Source organism: Dunckerocampus dactyliophorus, chromosome 17 (assembly GCF_027744805.1).
Source record: "Dunckerocampus dactyliophorus isolate RoL2022-P2 chromosome 17, RoL_Ddac_1.1, whole genome shotgun sequence".
Classification (NCBI taxonomy): domain Eukaryota; kingdom Metazoa; phylum Chordata; class Actinopteri; order Syngnathiformes; family Syngnathidae; genus Dunckerocampus; species Dunckerocampus dactyliophorus.
Window position 1 is genome coordinate 14,275,539 of NC_072835.1, and position 19,836 is coordinate 14,295,374.

Below are 19,836 nucleotides of genomic sequence, written 5' to 3' on the forward strand. Positions count from 1 at the left end.
GACAGCTAATATCATTTGTGCACACAAATTTGTGTTGTCAAAGTCAGGTTAGAACATGCAGTCGTCTTGGCACTGAAGCGAGCCGCAAATAATAAACAACACTTATCACTGCCAAAACTCGCGGTTGACGGTTTGTAGTCTAACATGGCCAGGTGAGGCATTGACACATTAAATTACAAGTACATTCCTATTGTTTGTTGTTGGGGTTTTTTTCATTTCTCAGTCGTAAATGAACTCAGTGAGGACATGGGATGACGTAACTGGGCAACATTGCCACCTGACGTGTTGTGGAATGCGCATGACGTCTAAGATAGAACAAATCTTGCTTTAAATAGCTTCCGAAACTCACAAAAAATGTTTTTCTTCTATGACTACCTACGGACTTCCTGAAAGAAACGAATTTTGTCACCGCTGTAAATTTGACACATGCAGTAGAAAGGGCATTGAGGTCACGTCTGTGAATGATATTTACATTCAACACAGCCAACCCATGTTTGAGTACCTGTCAAAAACACTTTTCTACTCAGGGTTAATTTTTAAACTGAAGTTAAGGGAAAACTGCACTTTTTTGTATTTTTTTCCATCATCCACAATCCTTATGTGAGACAAGCACACACATGTCTTTCTCGCCTGTTCTGGCGATCGCATCTGGTGCTTGTCTCACCGAACAATTACCGACACCTAGTGGCCAATGTAGAATACTACATTCACAATTAGAGTGCTTCTTCTGCCGTGTATTTCTATTTTAGTTCATTTAGCCATTTTTATGCTTGAAAATGCTTAATTTAGGCCAAGAATATGTACAATTTACTTCAAGATGCATTTTAAAAAAACAAAAAATAGGCCGTATTCAAGCACGAAACAGCAATCATTTATTAATTAACACATTTTGGAAAAAACTTGATAGAGTGAGAGCGTGATGTTCGAACCGTGATGTAGTGAGGGACAACTGTACTGTGAAAAGTACTCCACAGGACTACAGTTTCTGCTAATGGTAGGATGCGCTTGACAGTTAGGAGGCCTTGATAGCACAGGTTGGAATCTATGATGGGGAAACCCTCCACCAGAAACAATTAATGAGATAATGAACACAGTATCTTACCCATTTTATCTATCTATTGAACTATCATACCTGCTGGTCTCAGCCCACAGTGTTCCTGTTCATCTGTGTTGGTTAGCGCATCTGTTGATCCTCCTGCCTCTTATTCTGAGCTTTCCCACAGTTCTTCAGCTGGAGTAATAAACAGCTATTTATTTATTGCATTGTTTACTTTACATACAACATACATTCAACATGTTTTTTTACCCCACAAAATCACGTGTTTTGCGGCAGACACGTGAATGTAAACCACAAACTAGCAAGCTAATTCAACTAGTTAAGTTTTCTATTAGCCAATCTCAAGCTAGTGGTTATTTGTACATTTGACCACTTTTCACTTTGTGGCTTTGTTGGCTGATCCTTACGGCATTAGTTTACACTTTAAAGCCAGCGGAAGTCCCCAAACTACAATGGCGGCACTCCTACACGCTTGGAAGACTTACCTGCTTATTCACCCCGTAAAACAAGCCAAAGCTTGACTGTTGGGAGGCCTGGGTAGCACAGGTTGGAATCTATGATGGGGAAACCCTCCACCAGAAACAATTAATGAGGTAATGAACACAATATCTTACCCATTTTATCTATCTATTGAGCTATCATACCTGCTGGTCTCAGCCCACAGTGTTCCTGTTCATCTGTGTTGGTTAGCGCATCTGTTGATCCTCCTGCCTCTTATTGTGAGCTTTCCCACAGTTCTTCAGCTGGAGTAATAAACAGCTATTTATTTATTGCATTGTTTACTTTACATACAACATACATTCAACATGTTTTTTTACCCCACAAATTCACGTGTTTTGCGGCAGACACGTGAATGTAAACCACAAACTAGCAAGCTAATTCAACTAGTTAAGTTTTCTATTAGCTAACCTGAATCGTCCTCATGCGCATTATTTTTTTTAACTCTGACAAACGATGTTGACCAAAAACAAACATCTACTACAGAGGACACAAATGAATACGCGGGAGCATATAACAGTCCGCTGGTCAACTTCCAAGTTTTTTGTATTTTGAAGCAATTCTCCCATAGGAAGTAATGGGAATAGATTTAATCTGTTCCAGGGTCAAAATGTGGCCAACCTAAAACCGCTATTTAAATTTTGAGTCATGTTGCAGATGTAATTTTTAAAGATTCTTACTCAGTATGTATACGTGTTGTGTGACATCATCCATGAAGGCAAGCCATTTTTTTTAAGTGATGCTTGCTGAGCTGATGTCTCGCACGTCATCTTGTAAGAGTTTTGTGACTTTAGAGGCAAAGGTCCAATACAGACTAGTATGACTTTAGAGGTTCCACTTTTCGGTATATATATAAATAGTAGTAGCTGATAGTTATATGGCATCTGCTGTTAGAGCTCGTATTAATGTTGTGCAAGACAGTGAATGCTGCAGGAACTGTTTTAATCTCTTGTTTTTCTGGGTGTGAACGTGCCGAAATATTAAGTGCTTTTTGTCCAGATAAGGCTGAAAGTAGAGCTTTGCCAGAAGCCAACTTGAACTCGCCCGCATGGAGCTCTGCACTCTTTCACGAGCATTTAAAGGTGCGGCTGCTCATGTCTACGCATGAAATCATGTGGGATTGCAAAACAAGCAGGGACAAGAGTGCAATGTTTGTCTTGTCCATATTAGGGAGTAAGTGCAATGATATGTTGGTTCAACATGACTTAAGAGTATGATGTGATATTCTGCAATTTACTTCTTATCAAGATGTCAAGTAGCTCATATCCCTGCGGGACCAATGTGCATAACTCACATAGTTGTATTGTAACCATTGCTAATCATAACTGTTGTTTGTTAACAGTGAGAACAGGCTCAAATACTGTGGTCAGTGTTCAAAGTGGGAAGGATCAAATATTTGATTGAACTGCAGGTCACCGCCTCTCTGATGGGTGGCTTTGACAGACTCATTTAATTCATATAAATTGGTGATGAAACAAATATATTGGCATATATATTGGCATTTATCGGTCAATCGTTATTAAATAAATTGGTTCAGTATAGTAATTTAAGATTACATTTCACAATTCAATTGATTAATGGGCTTTATGTGTATTTCATTAGGCAAAAGCCATTCAATAAATATTCATGTCATTAACAAATTGAACACATATAATACTGTCATGAAATACATATATCCACCCATCTTCTATGCCGGTTATGCTCATTGGACTTTGGGAAAGACTACACCCTGGACCGGTCGCCAGCCAATCGCTATGGACAGTTTAGAGTCGCCAGTGTAAACATGTAAACTCCACAAAGAGATGCCCAAGCGGAGATTCGAACCCAGGTCTTCCTGATCTCCTGACTGCGTCGCCAACGTGCTAACCACTAGGCCACCGTGCTGCCTGACATTGATGTAAATAGTATAGATTTTGAATAGTTTACAGGCTAATCAACGATCACACTTTCACAATATGATTATGTTGTAATTCATGTAGTCATATAATATTAAATAATTACCAAAAAATAAAATAATAAATAATATATATAGGAAATCACATCATTACAAACATCATGAAATAACTAAATTGGTCGTGAAATAAATGTATTAAAAATAGTTAATATTATTTAATATATATTTAACAATTAATGACCCATTTAAAATTTTGTAATTGGCTTTATATTTATTTAATTTTGGCAGAAAAAAACTCCATAAAAACTGCCTGTATTTGTAAACAAAATTGTCCAAGAAGTATGAGTTGAGCTCTCATTGAAACATGCAATACAATCCCAGTGCATATGTGCAGCGCTACACTACTGCAGTACCAACAGTGTATTTCCCCCTAAAGATATACTTCTTGTTTTGCTTCAGCTGAAAGTCACCTTAAAAATGGACAGGTGTCTTCAATTAGCCTGTGTCTTAATATGGCCTTGTACATTATGTATGTGTGTGTTCACGTGTGGCTATTTTGATGGTGAAAGTGTGCAGTATAAATAGAAGCTCCGTGCTTCCCAGGTGTTCACGTCCTCGCTATAACTTTCGCACATGATTTAGTTTCACCACCGGCTACTTTAAACTACCTGCGGCCGTCCACGCGTCCTGATGAGTCCTGTCCAAGTGATCAGGTGATAGTCCACGACAGGTGGTGCTGTGACTGTGAGAGGGACGTGACATTCGTAGATGACAAGGCCTTTTACTACTCATGAATTATTCCTCAAAAAAGTATGTTATGTCTGCCTTCTGCAGTGGTCATGCTTTTATTTGTTGCAGTACACTAAGGGATATCACATGTTTACGGTTGCACAATTCAATTTGTCCGAAAAGGAGTGGGAAGAAGCAGAGCTTATTTAATCTTACCCCTTTTCCACGTCTAGGGAATTACTGAGTGATTGCGCATCTCCCATGTTTAAATGTTACCATAGAGAATAGAGAATGTTTAATCACACGTTACGAAAAATGTTGACATCATTTTGTAGTCTAGTAGCATAGCCAATTCTCGCTCAAATGATCTGAAATTGTAATGAGATGTGTAAAAACAAAGTTGAATGGTTTAGAGAGAATCATGGACGTGCTGCCTTGCTGCAGCGTGTTTGTTAGGAGTTGGACTACCGACCTGCTGTGTGTCGTGTCCGAGATGGTGACCTTGTGAAATTGGTTCTAAATTCTATATCTGTTTGAATATGTTTTTGAAATTTTGATAAATGTTTTATTTTACAACATAAAGCTTATTTAAGTTTGCTTGCCGAGGACATTGGTCGGCAAGCCGTGGCTCCGGACCCGCATGTGCTTCTTCAGCCTCCTTGTTGCAGCTCCCACGCCGAGCTCTGTGATTTTTTTTTTTAAACACCGAAGTGGAGGAAATTTGCGTTTTTGTAAAGAGTATGAAATATGCGACTCACCGCTGGTCCGTGAATGCCTCTTCACTGCGTTCTGACTGCAATTGGATGAGCGAGGGAAGAGGGAGGGCGGCCAGTGTGTTCAGTCCATGAAACACAAAAAAGAGTCTTGAGAGTGTGCAACCCCTGTGGTAAGGTATCCATAACCATGAATACGTCCCTAAAAATAAAAATATCACAAGAAAATAGAGAGTTTAATTCTCAATAGACATATTCCTTTGCCTTTACTGCCAATGATGCTGGTTTACCCACCCGTGTGCTTGATATGTGGTGATAAATTATTATTATTATTATTCATTATTCAGAAAATGAAAGAAATGCCCCTCCCTACAAAGACAGTCAAGAACAGGACCAATAGAACAAACATCACCAAAAGGCACATTGATGACATTATTTCAGTGCAAACATATTGAATTGCCTGTGATGAGTCGAGTGATATAAACGACATTGAGCAGACCCACTGATATGCAGATATGCAAACTCTGATGGGCTTTTTTATGTTAAAGTTGCTTACGTTTTCCTTTGATTTTACACAAATACGGGAACGACTCAAAAAAGCCTACATAGTTCAGTGTTTAAATTATTTCAAAGTAGGCCTACACATGCACTTTGCACTTCTGTTTTTGTAACAGATACATTTTTAAAAGGATTACAACTTTTAAAAGTTTTCTTTACTGGAAGAGGAGGCAAAATGGCTCTTTTGATGCTTGTCTAAAGGTTGCCGACCCCTGGCCTAGGACATACCGTATTTTCCGGACTATAAGTCGCTCTGGAGTAGAAGTCGCACCAGCCAAAAATGCACAATGAAGAAGAAAAAATATATACTGTATATAAGTTGCACTAAGTCGTTTTTTGGGGAGGAAATTTATTTTAGAAAATCAGAGACCAAGAAGAGACGTTTCATCTTGAAAGGCAAGTTATAGTGATAACAATAACATGGAGAACAACAGGCTAAATAGGCATCTGTTAACGTAATGTGAATAGGTGGTATGGTAACGTAACAGATAAAAATAGACCCACCAACGTAACATAACTAGTTTACTTGCTGCTTGTAATCTGCAGAATATGATTTTCTTTTTGGGGGCATGTATAATGTAATCATAAATGCAGAATATGATTAAGCAACAACTTATTAATGATAAATCAGTTAAAGTCAGCATAAATGATATGATATGATTCTGTTCTTCCATATGCTGTTGGAGTAACATGATATTTTTGTGAGCTTCCTTTCACAGCAGATATTGAAACATTCGTTTATTAAGTCGCATTCCCCAGTTTTTGGAGCCAAGGTTTGCTTGGCCAAAGATAAGTCTCTCTTTCCTAAAAGCCAGACGTGAATGCTAACATTGAAACTTCTGTCATCACCTGGAAGTCCCCTAACAATGAACCCTTGAAATCCATCAAAGTCAGTTTGTTTAGCACCACTATAATCCTGTTTGTTATTCTGCTCTATCCGGTTGTTAGTTTTCTTTTTTAAAAAATCCATCAAACAAGGTGAAAGCATACCCTAGCATCCCCCTTTCCATGTAATTGCACTGTGCTGTGTGTGCTATTAACGCTAATGACTCAGCCTTTGATGTCATGTTTTCATGTCGGCTTCCACCCTTTCTGTTAGGCAGGTCAAAGGTCATATAGTTCCACCTGAGCAGTGGTTTGTCTGGAATTGTGCTCTGTGGCAGATTCATGCCGTGCATCTCACTTTCCTAAAGTTCTCACGCTGACACAATAAAAGCAAGAGAATATGACAAAGCAATTTCTTTGTTAAATCTTCAGCGAGAAAAGCGCAGAACGTGACAGCGATTAACCGTGTCTTGCTGCTCGCAGTTTTCAAGGGGGGAAAGCATGGCGAGCAGGGCTTAAACCGGCGAAACTTAATAGCGCATGAAATATTGCACTGAGCACTCCACATGTGTCTCACATTTGGAACTGTCCCTTTCATTTGCATGCACATGTGTAGAATCACTACATAATCTTTTTGTATAAGATGCGACTTTTCTATCCTGTGAAACATGAAGTTGGCAGTTGATTGAGTTGACCGAGCCCTAGCATGTCTTGCATGCACAGCGTTTGTCTGAAATCTACAATTCACTTTCTTAGCCATCATTTGTAAGCTTGAGAACTAAGATTTAGGTCTGCGGAGCCACATGGATATTCCTTCAACCTAAATTCCTTTAAGTTAAGTCAACTGTTGTGTATCGTATAGCATGCAAGGGCATTTAGATCAACAAGACTATCTGCTCTAGTAGGACAAAAAAAAGTCTACTATTGCTAAAATTGCTTACCCATGCTCTTAATTTTCAAAATCCTTTCCTGAGTTATAAATGATTATTTGATTGCATTTGTATTTGTTTTCATAAGTACAATATATACATTTCTCACAGTTGTTTTTTCTATACATCTGAAAGCGGTATATGTGGTTCAGTGAACATCTACTGTGATAATCCTTCTGTAAACAAAGGATTTACAGTGCTTAAATACTTAAGACTTTTCAACTCTTTGTTTTTTTTTGGGTGAGTTTATGTTATTAGAGGCAGATTTTGGGGATACAGTGTTCCCTCGCTACATCGCGGTTCACCGTTTGCATATTCGCTCTTTTGCTGATTTTTTTAAAAGTGCAATTTTTGCAGCATATGAATGTGCATTGTGTTCTGCGTCCTTGTGTTGTATTACAGTGATCTAACGGTGCTCTGTTGCATGTTGTCTATTATTGTATTTACTACTGCTACCAGTAGAGGGTGTTGTATACGCATGTGAGAGTTGAATACATGTCCAGACTGTCCAGTTCATCTCAGTAAATATAGACCCACAACAGTCCTGATTGGCTAAGGGAAAACCCGCACATTGTGTTCTGCATTGTGATTGGCTGTAGACCACTGTCAATCAATCTCCTTCGTGCAGGACTGCCTGTTTCCTGTTGTATGATTGATAGCTGCTAGCAATCATACTTGCTGAATGAAGGCAGAAGTTCTGCGGCTGTAGGGCGCCTGGAATACTGTAAATGAATCTTTGATTTATGGAGGATTAGGAGGAGGAATATGTTTTTACGAGGATACAAAAACGCTACAGCCTAACGGCGCCAGGATCCTTGCCGCCACAATCCTTGTGTCCAACCCAAATTTCAAACAAAATTAGAACTTTGAGAGTGTTTGAACAAGAGAGAAATGTGATAACATATTAATGCCTGTCTGAGAAAAGTGTAAAAAGTGTGTGGTGAGGGGTTTTACAGCCTTAAAACATATATAATCATTGTTATACAGTTGCTATACAAGTAAAAGATCATTTACCATAATAATTGTACAAAAATATAGTTGGCTACTTCGCAGATTTCACTTATTGCGGGCTATTTTGGGAACCTATCCCCCACGATAAACGAGGGAACACTGTATTTTCATCAAATCATGATTAAGAAACTATGCTTTTAATACGACAACTCATGATAAGGAAGTTACTTTCCTACACTGCCCCCTACTGGTTAGCACTAAAAATGATGATGCCTAAAACTGTAAACGCTTTAATTATAGCTGTGGCATTTATTTACCTTAAAAGCTAAGAGTTCATTATAAAGTCATTATATAACAGCTTAATTTTTTTAATGTTAACAATGATTTGGAGTGAAGCGTAGCTCTCTTTGATCATATGGTCATTTATTAACAACAATATTGTGCAACACAGCACCAACAGAACCAATGTTGTAGTGGTGGTACTCAGCCAGCATTAACACTGCTGATGATTTTATTGGAAACAACAGTATGGCAAGTGTAACATGCATGAGTTTCATACCAATAGCTAAGTAGCAACATTGTAAAGCGCGTGCACAGGTAGACATAACCACTGTTCCTTCTTGCACTCTCAGCTAAGTTAGGAGGGAGGAATGTAGCACTATCTGCTGATATTTTTTTAGCCTCTGTGGGTGCCACACTATATTTATGTCCTTGTTTTTTCAAATCACTACTACTACCAGTCAATGCATATTTACTAATGTAATATATTCTTGTGTCTCTAGGTGAATCATGAGCTACAGCGTCACCCTGGCTGGTGCAGCTCCATGGGGCTTCAGGCTACAAGGAGGAAAGGACTTTGGTCTTCCCCTCACTATTTCACGGGTGAGTGAGAGAATACACTTCCGCCATGACAGCCACGACCTTGGCATGCTGCCCATCCTTGCTATAACTTCTCAGCCGCTCGTCATGTCCTGTGTGCTCATTTTAGACAAACAAGTATGGTTGCTGACCTAAACCTTCCACCTATAGGCTGTTATCTAACTATAGCTTCTGTGCACTTGAAAACGTCTTTTGTTTCGGCCGTTCAAATGAGGTATATCACTCCGGCGCTGGGCCCAACGTTACACAGAGTAGTCTAGAAGTATCGGTCTCCACTGGAAAGCACTAAAAGCTGTCCTGAATTTTGCCATATGATGGAAACTTTAGAAAGCAGCAGTGGCTCTGTAATAACTATTCGTAGCATAAAGCCTCATGATTTTAGAGCAATAGCATTGGGAGAGAAGGGCTGCCTATACACAGCTACACTCTTAATGGTCCTTCTGTGAGTGCACTCTAATTCTATGAATTAAAGGAGCTGTAATGGTGCGGAATGAGCAGTGTTATTTATTTTTACTGCTTCCTGTTATGAAGTTGTAATCTCTGTGTCACGGCCCTGTGGTTGGTGACTGTTTATTTGTTGCTAGGATTGATTACAACATGTAGCTGTATTGTTGTTAAACATCTGTGTTGGGACAAAGTTACAGACATCATTTGAAAAGGGCTGCATATCAGCTTGGTCTATTTATGTCCTGTCACCATTACAAACATGGAATGTCAGACATGCTGTTGTCACCATGGCATGCATATCTTAGTAGAAGCTTTCATAATGTTAGTGTAGAAAAACAAATACGTCTATCTCACAAAATCCCTCACATTTCAGCATCTGTTTTATTATATATTCTCAAAAGACAGTACTATACGAAACAAGGAAATACTTCAGGGTTTCTCCTTGGATTTTTTGAAGCTGTGGTGGTGGGCTGCATGGGAGGGCGGAGAGCTGCCGCTGTGACGTGCTGCTGCTGCGTTTGCAATTGTTTTTTATGATGACAAATAAACATTTTTCTGACTTATTTATTAATTAATTTATTTATTTAACTTTTTTCAATAACCACACCATTGAGAACATTGTGAAAGTGGTCGCACTACGCAAGTGCCAACAGTGTAGAGAGGCGATTCCGGCATGTTTTATTTTTTTATTGTGGTCAATATGTGCGTAAATAATAAGCTACAGTATATACTGTATGTGTCTATATAGCATATATATCCATTCATACAATATATTACTTAACATTGTTTTCAAGTGAAAAAAACCAAAACATTTTTAAGGTGTGGAGGCTTTTATTTTGTTGTGCGCTGTGCCATGATTAATGACACGTAGCGGAAACCCTGTACATTAGAGTAGTTAGTGTACAGATTGTATAGCAGGATAGATTTGGCTCCCCTTGCTTCCTCAGCAAGGCACTTGTCATCTTGGACGTGTGTTTGGGCTCCTTTTCAAGATGCAAAACTTCCACGTGGCCCACTTTCCCAATGGTAGAGGTCATGCTATGCTTCACTATGTCACAGTACAAGCTGGAATTCACGTTTTACCACAATGAGCCACAGCGACCCAGTGCCCGCAGCACTCGTGCAGCTCCAGACCATGTTGCTACCACCACCACCATGCAGGCAAGACAGTTATCTTGCTTCACTTGTTCAAACGTGAGGGCTGTACTCACTTTTGTGAGACACTGTATATATACACATGACATGTACTAAAGACTCATAAAACTGTTATGAGTTGTCAAGAACTTGACTGCTGGCTGTGATATTTACAGGGATTGGCCATGTCATGCTTTACCAATGGTGGCTTAAAAATAACATGAGTTGCCAAGTGAGCGTAGTAGCCATTTACTTTTTCTTGTAACCAGGTCTAACTTTATATACGCTTCAAATAGCTTTACTATTACTTTACTGTAATATTGTAGTGGTTATATAACTTAGTCAGTAAAAAAAAAAGTCGGTTGGGTTGCAGACTTTCACAGCTTTCAAACCTGCATTGCACGGCTGTACGGAGTTGGAGATCCACCGCAGCGGACACTTCATCTTTATTGATTGCTTGTATTTCATAACGGAATAAATGCATGTCCCAAGAGACACGTCCCGTTTTTTACTTTGAATGTGCACCCCTACTTGCTCGATACAGCTACCATGTCGCTAAATAGTCAACACGGATCTTTTCTACGTATGAGGTGTGTGATAAAGTGGAGTTATGATCGCCACAATACCATTATTCATGAAGCGAGACACCCACTGAACCCTTTACCTTCCAATACATCACCAATACTTTGAGAAAAATCCATAGGTTACATTTGACATTGATGAGAATGATTTGAGTTGCAGGTACAGTATAACACTTAAAAGCCTCTTTCTTTGTTTATCTATTGCCTAATATCATTCAAAAGGAAAAGTCATAGTGTCAGAATAGTGACCCCTCTGCCCAGAAAGGGAGGCCTATTGTATGTAACTGACACATGGAAACATCTGCCATTGATATTTTGAACCTTTATTTACTTCCACCGCCTGATGAGTGAGTAAAAAATTGCAGCGTGGACCGCACGATTATTTCATGCTTCACGAAACACCCACGATGCAAAATAGACTACAGTTGCTCTATACAGTGATGTTGTGTGGTGATTTCAGCTTCTTTGCCTGGGTTAGCTCCGAGTGATGATGTCATCCACCACGCTTGATTATGTGCAATACATTTTGTATAAAACAACCACAGGCGGGTACCAAGAGGCTGTATAGTTGGCCTTGAGGTAGTCGGAAAACATAGCACACAACATATGTGATACTGTGTCACAGCTTGACAGGACATCATCGTGGTTTCCAAACACAAAGAAAGCATTGACGATAAACATATGTGCATTCAGTTTGTGAATATGACTCTTAACTTTGGTATTGGATGGATGACATATGCACGTCATTATGGTGGGGTATATTATACTGTCAAGGCTCCAATTAACACCTCTAACGCCAGGCGTGTGGTCTAGAAAAGCAAATAACTGTCTCTAATTAGTTCCGGGTCACAAGACATTGACATTCACAGCTGTGGCTGTAGGCAACCTCCTGATATATATTTTTTTATTACCTCTACAATAAATTAGTCCTCTGTGTGCATCTGCCATACTGTTGTTTACAATGAGCTCATATTTTGTATTCATCCTGTCTGAGCACTTTGCTCCTTACTGATATTAAACCACTGTTTCTTTTTATGTTATACTGCGATACTGTGATATACTTACAATCAATGACCATGTGGTCAACGAGACATATGTTTTGCTTTCCATTTTATCATGCACTCCAAATCATTCTTAAAGTAAAAAAAAATATGTTGTTATATATACTACATATAATGAGTTTTCACATTTCAATAATAGAAATAGTGCCTGCATTTAATTTTGGAAAAATAATCCAAAGGTTACAATGGATTGCAATGGATTGTGTTCAATCACAGATGTTCCACTGTATTTTCCGTTAACCCCCTCCTTGTGTCCTTTGTGTATGTTAGCTTGTTTTTAAAGTGGTATATGATGATTCAGTGCTTATGTTTTCTTTGCGCAGCTGTTTTAAGTGAACACAAATACACATAAAGAATAATATAACTCTTGCTACTGGTGCGTTTCCTGCACAATGAAATGAATAGACCGGTACGGTCATGGGGAATTATAGGCATTTAGAGCTTGTGAAGCTCTTGAAACTGAACAAAATTGGGTATGACAACAACCTTTAACCCTTGGCTCAAGCTGTAAAAAACTGGAGGAAAGCATTGAAATAAATAGCCTGTACTTTTGCAACACTGCCAAACTGCATAGTTGTCTTGAAATCTGTTAATGTGGTTTACATGGAGAGTGGAATTTTAAATAAACTTGCCAAATCTATCTATTAATTCACAGTTCTTCGTTTTTATACATTTTTTTATTACAATTATTATTTTTTTTTTACTACCTATTAATAATACTTTCTTATGTAATTTCTACTAGTGCGTATTTTGTGGTTTCCCAGTATGATCTGCTTGGTGTGCAAAGTTATGTTGAAGGCATCTGCTTTCAATCTGTGCAATAGCAGGGTGTACAGTATCTTACCAAAGTGAGTACACTTCTCACATTTCAGTAAGCTTTTTTATTATAGTATATCTTCTCAAGTGACTAGTTCTCAAGTAAACTTGGTTTTACTTTGTTGTAGTTGGTGTACAGCGTGTATAGCAATATAGATTTACGATCCACTTAATGATGACTCAACACAGCCATTCTTGTCTAAATAGCTGGCAACACCAGTTAGTAGCAAGATAACTGTCATGCCTACAGTCAATGGTATTGTCCCTAACTATATACTCTAGTACTGTCCCTAGACAATAGGTTTACGCAAAAGTGTGCATCAATTCTTCATTTCCGACTGGGATTGCATGATTAGGATGGATGAAAAGCAAATTCAAAGTAACATGTTCTTCCAATCAGCGGCCAAGTAAAAGAAGCTAAACTTGAATGTGGCCTGGGGGGTTGTGACATGGCTTTGCTATTGATGTGGTTGTTTGCGGGGTGGAAGCCAGGGTGAGACACTTGAAATACAAGCAGCTGCTACAGATGTTTAACGTCTTTGCTCAATTTTATGTAGGGTAATTTACAGGCTGAAGGCAAGCTTAATTTGCAACTCTGGAGTCTATTTACTGTGCATATGACAATAAAACTCTTGAATCTTGAATCTTGAATCTTGAATAAATAGCGCTCTTAATTGTCTCAGGGTGACTAACTACAGTTGTCAGTCTGTCAACGCAAGGTTGTAGCGAGAGGACACCGACTATAATAGCTCACTAGCTAACATAACAAGAGGTTTAACCTGCCACAAGATAAATTCAATTAACTATTTTTGCCTTTAATTGCAGTCTGGGCTCCGTCAAGGAAGCTCAAAGAGGAACATCATGGGAAACAGTATTCCAAACAGTCCAGTCTTGCACTTGTAAAGTGTTTTCATGCAGACTCTGCCTGAGCAGCTCTGGGTTGCTTCTGACCTGACTACAGAGCATTCAGTGTTGAGCGCAGGGTCGTGCTGCTTTTGTGTTGTTTTGTTTGTGTTGTCATGGCAATTTGACTAAGCGCTCCTGTTAAGGTTGGTTAGGCACGGCGGCTTTTCCAAGGGGCCTCATTTGAAGTAATAAGAGGCTGCCGTCAAACCATGACAACCTCCGTTCTTGAGCTCTTAATTGGGATGTTTGAATGCTATAAAGTATTTGGCGCCCTCTGGATTGCTGTTCTCTGCCTCTTCATTAATGTACTCAGCAGTCTGTGCAGATAGGATGTGACATTTTGCAAGATAAATGTAATCTTTGCAGGTTGAAGGCGTGCAGGAGACACAGCAACCTGTTCCCGTGGGAATGTTGTCTGGAAAGTAATGCACTGTATTTAGTGCACATGTTTTTTGGTTAGAATGCTATGGAGATGATCTGCCCAAACTCCTTAACCACCAAAGAATATGGCATTTTCAAACAAATATATGGGTTTTTAGTTCCCTGTGTTTATGCAGAGCAGTATACACCAAATTTTTCAGAGTGCATTCACTGCGAAAAAAAAAGAGATTAAATGTCTGAAATGAAGGTCAGAAATACTTGTTTGTACTTTTTTTTATGTGCAACATTTATTTTCTTAGCAGGCACTTTCTATATGGGACAAATGTGCTTATTTTGAGTAATAGGTTATATAATATGAGCTACACAGCCGTCCCTTGTTTATCGCAGTTAATTGGTTGTGGGAAAGAAAGAAAATAAGGAAAAAAGAAGTGTTAAAAAAATCAAAATAAATAAGTCTAAATAAGAAAGTATAGTTAAATAAATAAGTAAAAAAATTATAAATGAAAAAAAATATAGTTAAAAAACAAATAAGTTAAACCAAAACATAAATAAATGTGTATTATAACTTTTGTGACCATTTTATTAATAAATCTTGTGGAAAAAATATTTAGTTCAAAACATTGAATCATGAATCTTTGTTTCAAAATACACAGAAGATTGCAGGAGCTCTGATGCAACTGCAGTGAGTCAGCCTGCTCAGACTCTGACGATAAGTCATGACATCATGTCAGTCTCAGGGCCTCTTCCATATAAGGTCATCCATCTTAGATGACTTGACGCAGCTGAGGTTTTATCGCGAAACACTTCCTGTTACAGGACTTGTCATGTGGGAGATGGCCACAGCCCATCCTTCCTTAACGCCGCACTTGTTACTGGCAGGAGGCAGGAAGTTACACGGCAGGGAAGATTAGCTGCATTCCAAATAATCCATTGGATTAATCCATGTCCGATGAGTTCAAAGAAGTACTTTCATTGGACTCCTTTTCCAGTCTGTTGTGTCAAATTGTCCCTGTGCAACATGGGTTGAAAATACAGCTCTCGCTTGCACTGTGAAGGATTGCGTCTTGGCAGAGACTTTATCTAGAGATGTACCTTGAGTTGTAAATCTAGCTGTTAAAAAAACACGATCTCAGTGAATTTATTGTCTGTAAGCCTATATTTTCCTTTCTATGTAGACACTGCAAACAGAGGGATTAAATATTGTTATTCTATGGCTGTATTTGATTATGGCTTTGTAAAGTTAGATTTAAGACACATAATAGAAGACTGTTTAACTGTACTGGTTTGTTTGCTCTTTTTATTGCACATCTTGAGCAAGGCCATCTTCTTTGCATGCTTAGACACACTCAATACATCAAAGCTCTTTTTGTAGTATTCATTTAATCATATCTACTGTGCCTCACAACAGGGTTTAAAGCAGGCCCTTGGATAAATCAGGCATATACTTGTAGAGAAGACTTTTACGTTCCTGCTGAAGTATGGAACAACTTGTCATTACACTGCAGTAAAATCAGCAGTGTGGAGGCTCTCAGCTATTACGTTACTGTTATAAGAACAGTTTGAGTGAGACTCTTCAACTCTTAGGACACAAAAGTAACACAAAGCCTTTATGCCTGCTTTTTGCAACTTGTAAGTATGCTCTGGGAAGCTGGTACATATTTGGAAACTGTTGTTCCCATAGGAAATAAGGGAAATAGAAATAGCCCATTAAAGTATATGGTAGGGATGCTCCGATCAGGGTTTTATGCTGCCAATTCCAATCCTGATCATCCATGAGTGAGATGAGCCCATACCAGATTCAGATCACATGGATTAACCGTTCATTTTTCAATGGGTTTATTATGATTGGTGTTGACCGGGTGCGCCGTTAGACAATTCTAAGTAGAAGGGCCCTTGGCAAATAGGTAATTATAAAAAAAAATAAATGTTTGGACGGATTGTCTTTTTTTGCCTTTTTGTGTCAGATGATTTTTGTACTAATTTGACACAACCCTAAATACGAATACAATAATATCACCATCATAAGGCTGGACATACTATGTGTTTATGTTCATTAATCAACCACACACAAATAGTGTTTTGAGGACAAGGCATCATTAGTATAATGACAACAAGAAAGCTGTTCAGTGACACTTGAAAAAGTTAGTACGTACCCCATGAACGTGATGTCTACTGGTAGCTTTCCCGTGGGCATTGCTTGTTTGTTTTAAAAACAAAATGTCACTGTGGTCAATAGTCACATTTGGAGTCCGAAGACCAGAAGCTAGGCGGTAGGGGTGAGCGAGTACATCACTATCTTCTGTATCTGTATCTTTATCTGTTCACCCATCTAAATGATCTGTATCCGTATCTGTACTTGGAGTGGGCGGGGCATAAACAGGAAGTGGGCGTGGTTTAAACGGAAATGGGTGTGAGTTAAATCGGTGCGTTATTTTAAATCTGAAATTGACAGGGATTGAGCAGAAGTTGCTATATTTATTGTTTAATATTCAGCTATATTGTGTGAAGTTTGTGATTCATGCAAACATCCACTGATGGCAAACAGGGAAATAATCTGTCAACCTTGTTCACTGTAGTTTTCTCAAAAGCATCGCGTTCAGTACTCCGAGCGATGTTTTCCAACTGACTTTATATCACCAGCCAAAGTAGAAGCAAGCAGACATAAAAAAAACAAAACGGCAGTGACCGACGCAACACAAGCCGTTTACAGCTCTGTCTTGTCAAATGCACCACGTACATAACAAAACAAGTTTACCAAGTAACTTTAGATACGAGCTGAGCTGAGGAAAACCTAAAAAAAAAACAGTGCACAGTGGAGGCAGCGACCAACACGACACAAGCTATTTTTAGCTCTGTCTTGTCAAATACACCGCTTACTCCTCTCTCTGGCTGCAGGGACTCTGTCTAGGGAGGGGCGGTCGCTGTGTGTGACTGGCCAATCACAGAGCATGAAGAGTGAATACATAATGAGGATTTTCCTTCATCACGATTACGGATAATGACAAGCTATAATTGTTTCATACTCGTTCACGGCAAAAATGCATTGTCCGTAACGGATACTCGTTTTAGACAAGTGTCCGCCTCATCTCTATTAGGCGGATAACTCTAGCTTGCAAGCTAGCTGCTGCCAATGTCAAGTACAGCCAGTGACAGACAGGCAAAGCGTGTAAAGAAAGATGTAAGCATAGTCAAACTGGTATAGGTTTGGTAAGGGAGTGATCAAACACGCTGGCATCGATTGGCGTAGCCTATGTCAAGCTCAATACGATACGCGTCATTTTGTTGGCCACCCTACGTGACACAGCAGACAACGATCGTTTTTTGTGATCGGCTTTGAAAGGTGTTTATCGGCATAAACCGATCATGTGTTTTTTTAGGGAAATTGATCAATCATAGCATCCCCAGTATACGGTGTTGAAACTGTAGCCATCATGAAACCTTAACTCTTAACATTCACACCTTAACATTAACTCTACAAGTGTAAAAATAAGTTAACCTCTACTATTACTAAATGTAAAAACAAAACTAAACTCATTCTTTCACTTACCGTGAATGCTTCAATTAATGCCTCTGTTCAATTAACTGCTGAATCTTTTATAGCTGCTGAGTGTGGGTCTGGAAAAGCAAATAACCAGCAGGGTCTCTCTTTAGTGCTGGGTCAAAAAACAGTAACATTAACAGCAAGCTGTTTTTTTTTTAATTAACCATGGCATCTTAGTAAAAAAAAACAACTGACACTTAGTGCACTTTGGTGCGGTTCACCTAGCTCTCACTCTATTTTTGTTGTGGGACAACACCATTTTTTTACATATTTGTCATTTCTGCATGCCTCTTGCTGTCATTTAAACACTGTGCTCAATTGAACCGAATCACAGTAGAGTTTGCTTGTTTTGCCATCCCGTGAGACGCTGGCTGGCATTTAGAAAGTGCAAGTCCACCACAAACTTGGTATTGAAACCTTGTATAAAACACAAGGAAGACGTTTACTCCCCTTCATGTCTCGCAACAGTTTACCATATATAGTTGTACATATTATTGTCCCTACATGGCACGCATTCTTTGTCACTCTCCATTAGTTTTACAAGCCACAAACACGCTAATGCCGGGAGAGTGAGCAAACAATCCAGCAATCCCAATGTCTGCAGCTTTGACTGTGAGCTTCTCCTGAGCCAGGCTTCAGTAAGATGCCAAGGTGATTTGACACTGTGCACTATGGTGCAAAAGAGGCCTTTTATTGCGAGTATGTGAGTCAAGACAGACACCATAAAAGCCCGGCACTGAGTCAGTTGAGGCATTGTGATCGCCTCTTCAGCAAACACCTCACAAGTAGCACCTACAGCAGCTTTTCCGAGACACTGCTATGCTTGCGTAACCTGCACTTGTCCACTTTTAAGAGTCCGTGACGTGCCAAGTCATCCCAGGAAGTGTGACTCCAAAGACATGACTCACTGTCCCTCCAAGTCTTTGGCCTCCACCTCAGTCACTTCCTCATTCCTTCCAGCTCCTTTCCACAATTGTCCATTTGAACACAATGGACACATTCTTTTTGTCCCATTGTCTTCTTATTTTCACACCAGTGGAAACCATTATGCTGCTTAACCTGAATGCAACAGACAGGGTGTGAATTTTGTCTTAACTAATGGGACAAAGGACAAAGAGGGTGAAATTTCATCCATCCGTTTTCTATGCCGCTTATCCTCATTAGGGTTGTGGGGGTATGCTGGAGCCTATACCAGCTGACTTCAGGCAAGAGGCGGGGTACACCCTGGACTTGTCGCGAGCCAATCGCAGGCGCATACCTATGGACAATTTAGAGTCGCCAATTAACCTAACATTCATGTTTTTGGAATGTGGGAGGAAACCGGAGTTCTCGGAGAAAACCCACGGGGGAACATGCACACTTCACACAGACACCATAAGAATAACTCAGTGACAGGAGAATTCCCTGCTCTTTAACTTTTTGAACAGTTAAGTTGAATAGCCATGGGTTAGGGTTATTGTTATCTTTTGAACTCCTGAAATTGGAATAACCCCGCTGCGTCACAATGTCATCTTTTGTGTGTATCTGCTGAATGATGTGTAGACATTTAGATCATGATGTGACACCTCTTATGCTCCATTCTTTATAAGAATACCTCCATCACGGCCCCTCCGATATACACGCCTGTTTCTCAACACCTTCACCACTAATTACGACCATTTGACTCCCAACACACCTTAGTTTCTTCCCGTCACGCTCTTTCATACTTGGGAGGGATGACGCCAAGATATGATGGAACAATGCCAAAGTAAAATCATGTGTATGCAGTGTTCTGTTCTGTTGCTGCATAATGGCATCCAGCATGGCCGGACAGGTTTCAAGTGCGTTAACGAGATGTGATGAGTGATTGATTGATTGTTTGGTTGCTTGTCTGGTTGGCTAAAATGACCTTATAAGGAGTTAGCGTGCCACTTGTAAATATTGCCCTTATTTATAC

The 19,836-nt window shown here is 39.4% G+C and overlaps 1 protein-coding gene and 1 long non-coding RNA gene across 4 annotated transcripts in view; one reads left to right on the forward strand and one right to left on the reverse strand.

Annotated features, from left to right (window-relative positions):
* Positions 1-19,836, forward strand: part of pdlim5b (PDZ and LIM domain 5b) — a 45,375-nt gene that overhangs the window by 584 nt on the left and 24,955 nt on the right. For all 3 annotated transcript variants that reach the window (XM_054757422.1, XM_054757423.1, XM_054757424.1), the window contains exon 2: positions 8,937-9,036. In XM_054757422.1, the coding sequence (XP_054613397.1) occupies positions 8,944-9,036 (93 nt within the window). In that variant the 5' untranslated portion in view covers positions 8,937-8,943. The remainder of the gene's footprint in view (positions 1-8,936; positions 9,037-19,836) is intronic.
* LOC129170162 (uncharacterized) lies at positions 926-1,629 on the reverse strand. Its single transcript, XR_008566540.1, has 3 exons — positions 1,543-1,629; positions 1,133-1,231; positions 926-1,058 (listed from the first exon to the last, which is right to left on the reverse strand). It is a non-coding gene; the product is annotated as an uncharacterized LOC129170162 (long non-coding RNA).